At 43.0% G+C, this 5,000-nt stretch overlaps 1 protein-coding gene across 1 annotated transcript in view; it reads right to left on the minus strand.

Annotated features, from left to right (window-relative positions):
- Positions 1-5,000, minus strand: part of LOC122248893 (protein sax-3) — a gene marked incomplete in the record, with an annotated part of 157,670 nt that overhangs the window by 54,456 nt on the left and 98,214 nt on the right. The window contains 1 exon segment of the mRNA XM_086544934.1: positions 1,306-1,830. Coding sequence (XP_086401060.1) covers positions 1,306-1,830 — 525 coding nt within the window.

The following is a 5,000-nucleotide window of genomic DNA, read 5'->3' on the forward strand; positions in this document are numbered from 1 at the left end:
TCTATCTGTCTGTGTGTCAGCCTGTCACTGAGTGATTCCATTTATAGGATGCTGTATCGACCTTTATCGTCATTTCATTTTTTTCACCTGGCCTCAAAAGACCATAGTTATAATTACAAAGACCGTGGTTTATAATCACATTTCTCGGAGGTAATAATTTACAATGTTCGTTTGTATAAAGTCTGTAACGGTCTGTATGCTTGTCAGTCTTCGTATTTTATGTCAAAAAAAATTGTGACTTTAATCGACCTTGACTGTATTAATTCTATATCCACTGCATAATTCAAAATCATTTTTAAACTCTTCAGACTCGCCTTCACTTTAATTCAACAACGCGAATATCCCGAGTTATAAAAATTATACATTTTCTTTCACGTCAACAATCCATTCTAGATTGGATCCCTATCGTATCATGTTTATTCTAGACTTGTCAATCTTCCTTTGACTTTATCTAATAAATAAATGTTAGACTGATAGTGCATTGTAAAATACGTGCTCGCGATATGTCACTCGCCTTCGACTTTGTGAAGCTAAATTGTAACTAGAAATTGCATGAGAAATTCTATGCATGGTTGGCTGGTTTAATGGCACATTCGTTGTCGTCGTAAGATTGTTATCTCTCGAGAAAGGAGAGAAAATAGAGAAAAGAGAAAGAGAGAGAAAGTGAGACAGGAAGTGAGAGAGAGAGAGAGAGAAAATAGAGAAAATAAAAAGGAAGAGAAAGTGAGACAGGAAGAGAGAGCGAGAGCGAGAGAGAGAGAGAGAAAGAGAGAGAGAGACAGAGAGAGAGAGAGAGAGAGAGAAAAGGAGGGATGGTGAGAGATATATAGAGAGAAGGAAGGAGATTGACACAAGCAGAGAGGGAGGAAGATACATATATAGAGAGAGGGAGGGAAGGAGACAGAGATAGGGAGGGAGGAAGGGATGGAGGAAGAGAGAGAGAAAAACAGAAAGAAAGAGAGAGAGAGATAGAGAGAGAGAGAGAAAAAAAAGGAAGGAAGGAGACAGAGATAGGGAGGGAGGAAGGGAGGGAGGAAGAGAGAGAGAAAAACAGAAAGAGAGAGAGAGAGAGAGATTATCTTTTTCTTAAAAATTATCGTCGTTATCGTCACCATCATCATTGTTATTATTACTCTCTTCCCATCCTCATTATGACCATTTCAGTCTAGAAATAATTGATATGAATAAATGCAATAGACAAAAATAAAAGAATAATAGACAAAAAATAAGATAAATGAAATGACAAAAATGAGCCAAAAAAGACAATGGAGTGAAAAGGGCGTACCCCGCGGGCGCGGTCCTTACCGTCGAGGGTGAGCGTGTTGTCCTGCAGGATCTTCCGGCGCTTGGTGGCGGTGACGAGGCGGCCGCGGTGCCTCCAGGTGACGGCGGGGGGCGGCGACCCCCACACGCGGCACGTGAGGGCGGCGTGGCCCCCCTCGGGCAGCGTCTGGTTGGCGGGCGGCACGGAGATGATGGGCGGCGGCAGCAGGTGGGCGGGGCGCACCCGCACGGCCACGCGGGTCATGACGCCGCCGGCGGAGTTGACGCCGCCGCAGATGTAGCGGCCCGAGTGGTGGTGTGCGGCGCGGGGCACGTGGTACGTCATGCGCACGGCCTCCAGGTGGGCGTCCTCGTCCTCCTCGGCGCCCGCCAGGCCCGCCAGGCCGCCCTCGAGGGGCGCGCGGGCGGCCGGCAGCACCGTCTGCGACCCCTCGCGCGTCCAGTAGACGAGCGGCGCCGGGAAGCCCTGCACGGCGCACGCCAGCGCCAGCGGCGCGCCCTCCTCCACCTCCAGGTCGCCGGGCACCTCCGCCACGCGGGGGGAGGCTGGGGGAAGGGGGAAGGGGGGAAGGGTTAGCGTCTGTGAAAGAAAGGGCGGAGCGGCGGCCGGCCGACCGCCCCGACTGGCAAAGCAATCTACAAATTGGAAGCGGAAGCTCTTTATTCAGCGGAGGGCTGACTGGAGCGCGGGAGGCGGAGGGCGGCTGCGGCGCTTAATGCCCTTTCATCTGCCCCTTTCACCGGGATGGGACAGCAAGGTTGGAATCTCTTTTTAACAGGATTATAGAAAAGTCATTAAGGTCTAAATTCGTTTATGAATATTGTAATCACATACAAATCAGGTTCTTTATGAATCTAACTCATCAAATCCCCAACGCACTTTACGTAATCTATAAACGTTTCATACCACTACCCGCAATAAACTCATTCTACCCACTTTGCACATTCTGATCAATCCATGCAAATTAGAAACCACTCAATCTTCCCACTCATTATATTCTTCCCACTCCACACACTTTACTCAATTCACTCAATCAACTCAATTTACTTTATAAAGAATAAATCACTCATTTGACAGATTCAAGCTATGGCTCGCAATTCCGCACTCTCAAATTAATCCTCAGTGCGCAATATGTTGAGCATTTTGAAAACATGTCGGCAGTTGGCAATAGATCATCATAAGCGCAGTACCTGAACTAAATGGTCCATTGTTCTCAGTTATGAATAATTATATTTTTTAACAAAACCTCTTCTTGATTTTGTACTTGAATTTCATAGAATATAGCATAAAATAAAACAAACTATTAAAAGAGAACAATATGAAAATAAATAGCTTTGTTTGTAATTTCGATTCCTTTAAAAAAAGATGCGCTCATACCTTTTTATTCTTGTTTTGCTTCGTGAGTAAGTGAAAAGTGGCTCACTTTCTCCTAAGACTTTTATTTCTCCTTGTCTGAACGCTTCTTTGTCTGTATTTTCAGCTTGTCAGAAAAAAAAATACGCATAGAGTATATTGCCTTTACTTAGAAAGGTACATTCTCCATATAGCTTTGGTATTTGAAAAGTGTATGCTATATTGATCTATAAATTTGCAAATAATATCAAGAAATTGTGATACCTAACTGACAACTACAGAAGCGTTTTAGTGTTCTCAACAGATGGCAGTAAGCATTTTCCGTTGGACAGCATACTCTTTAAGATTTAGAATTGTGTGTCGTACATATGTTATGTTTATGAGAAAAACAACAACCACAATGACAGTTCTCTATTGATCTTCCATTAAAAAAAGTAAAAACATGGAAATAATAACTCATAACCAAACGAATAAATAAGATTTTCCTATCCATATCGATCGTATTGAAATATTTCGTTTGTTCTCTATTTGTCAAACAATGAAAGGTCCCTTTATGTCAACCTATCCAGTCTAATATAAACACACTCAGCTACTGCCGTACATTTGGCTTCCATTATAAGCGAGGCAAAATCTGAACACAAGTGCTTTTCGATGTTTACATGTATAAAACAGACGCACGAACATACACATACACATTCACACAAACGCACACATATCATCTCTCCACTCTCGCACATATCTACATATTTGTTTCCTCTGTTTCCTATTTTCAAAAGTCTTCTCTCTCGTGCTTCTACTTTCCTTCTCTTTTCCTTCCTCAACACTATCAGCACCATCCATTATCACCATCCCCATCACTATCACCAGTTTATATACTCCAATCTCCTTTTTCAGGGCCTTCGAGCACATATTTCCGCCTTGCATAACGGCGTAATCCACGGTCATTTTCACGTTTTCAGCGCCCGTAATTATAGAACAGTTTGGCTGGTCGGGAAGGTGGTGCGTCCGGGGTTAGACGAGTGTGTGTGTATTTTGGATTCTTCTTAAATACTTTCTTTTCTTCTTCTTCCTCTTATTTATTTTAATTCTATTATTATCATTATCATTATTATTATTATTATTTTCGTCTTCTGATTCCTCTCTTTCTCTTTTTTTCTTCTTCCTCTTCTCCTACTTCTTCTTCTCCTCCTCCTCTTCCTCTTCATTCTCCTTACTCCATCTTATCGCATAAAACATCCCGAACAACTAGTTTATGGTCTTAGTTTGAGTGTCACAAGAGAGAGAGAGAGAGAGAGAGAGAGAGAGAGAGAGAGAGAGAGAGAGAGAGAGAGAGAGAGAGAGAGAGAGAGAGAGAGAGAGAGAGAGAGAGAGAGAGTGAGAGTGAGAGTGAGAGAAAGAGAGAGAGGGCAGATAGTGAGAGAGATTGAAAGAGAGAAAGATAGATAGATAGACAGATAGATAGATAGATAGGGAGAGAAAGAGAGCAGAGATAAGAGATAGATTGAGAGAACAGAGATAAGAGAGTGATTGAGAGAGAGAAAGAGAAAGAAAGAAAAGCAGAGCAAAAGAAAAAGAAAGAGAAATAAAGAAAGAAACAAAGAAGACGAAAGAAAGAAAACAAAACAAACAAACACGCCAGAAAGAGGGAGAAAACGACATCTGATTGAGAGATTGTGACGAGAAATCCGAGGATCCAGCTATTTAATGGTACCTGGCAACCCCTCACACACACGCACACCATTACAATTCAATAACAGCACTCAAACACGCGCTATATCTGTCGCTCTGCTAACAAACCATTACTCTAAAGACATATAATTTACTGCGAACAAACGAAAGAATAAAAAAGAGACAAAAAATAGATACAACAGCTATTTATATTTCATACGGTCGACATTTTGAATTATAAAGGATAGGGTCTTTGTTATACTTGTATAGCTGTTTTATTGATTTTATTTCTTTAGATAATAGCAGGTTACGCTGATCTGTGATGCTATAGGAAGAGGGGTGGGGGTGGGGGTGGGGGGTCTTTATAGCTTTTTAAGTTTTATTATTCAAATATGGATTGTCTTTATGGTGGGGGACGGGGAGGGGGTAGGGTCTGGTGTGTGTGTGTGTGTGTGTGTGTGTGTGTGTGTGTGTGTGTGTGTGTGTGTTTGTTTGTTTGTGTGTGTGTGTGTTTGTGTGTGTGTGTGTTTGTGTGCGTGCGTGTGTTCGTGCGTGCGTGCGTGTAGAGGGGGGGGGGGTAAGATCTGGTGTCTGTGTATGTGTGTGAGCGTGTTTGTTTGTCTGTGTGTGGCGCGAGTGTGTGTCTGTGTGTGTCTGTGTGTTTGCCTCCCCCCCCTTCCCCAACAACGTCAGG

This window comes from Penaeus japonicus, unplaced genomic scaffold (assembly GCF_977035675.1).
Source record: "Penaeus japonicus unplaced genomic scaffold, GWHDUDI00000001_assembly GWHDUDI00000015, whole genome shotgun sequence".
NCBI lineage: Eukaryota > Metazoa > Arthropoda > Malacostraca > Decapoda > Penaeidae > Penaeus > Penaeus japonicus.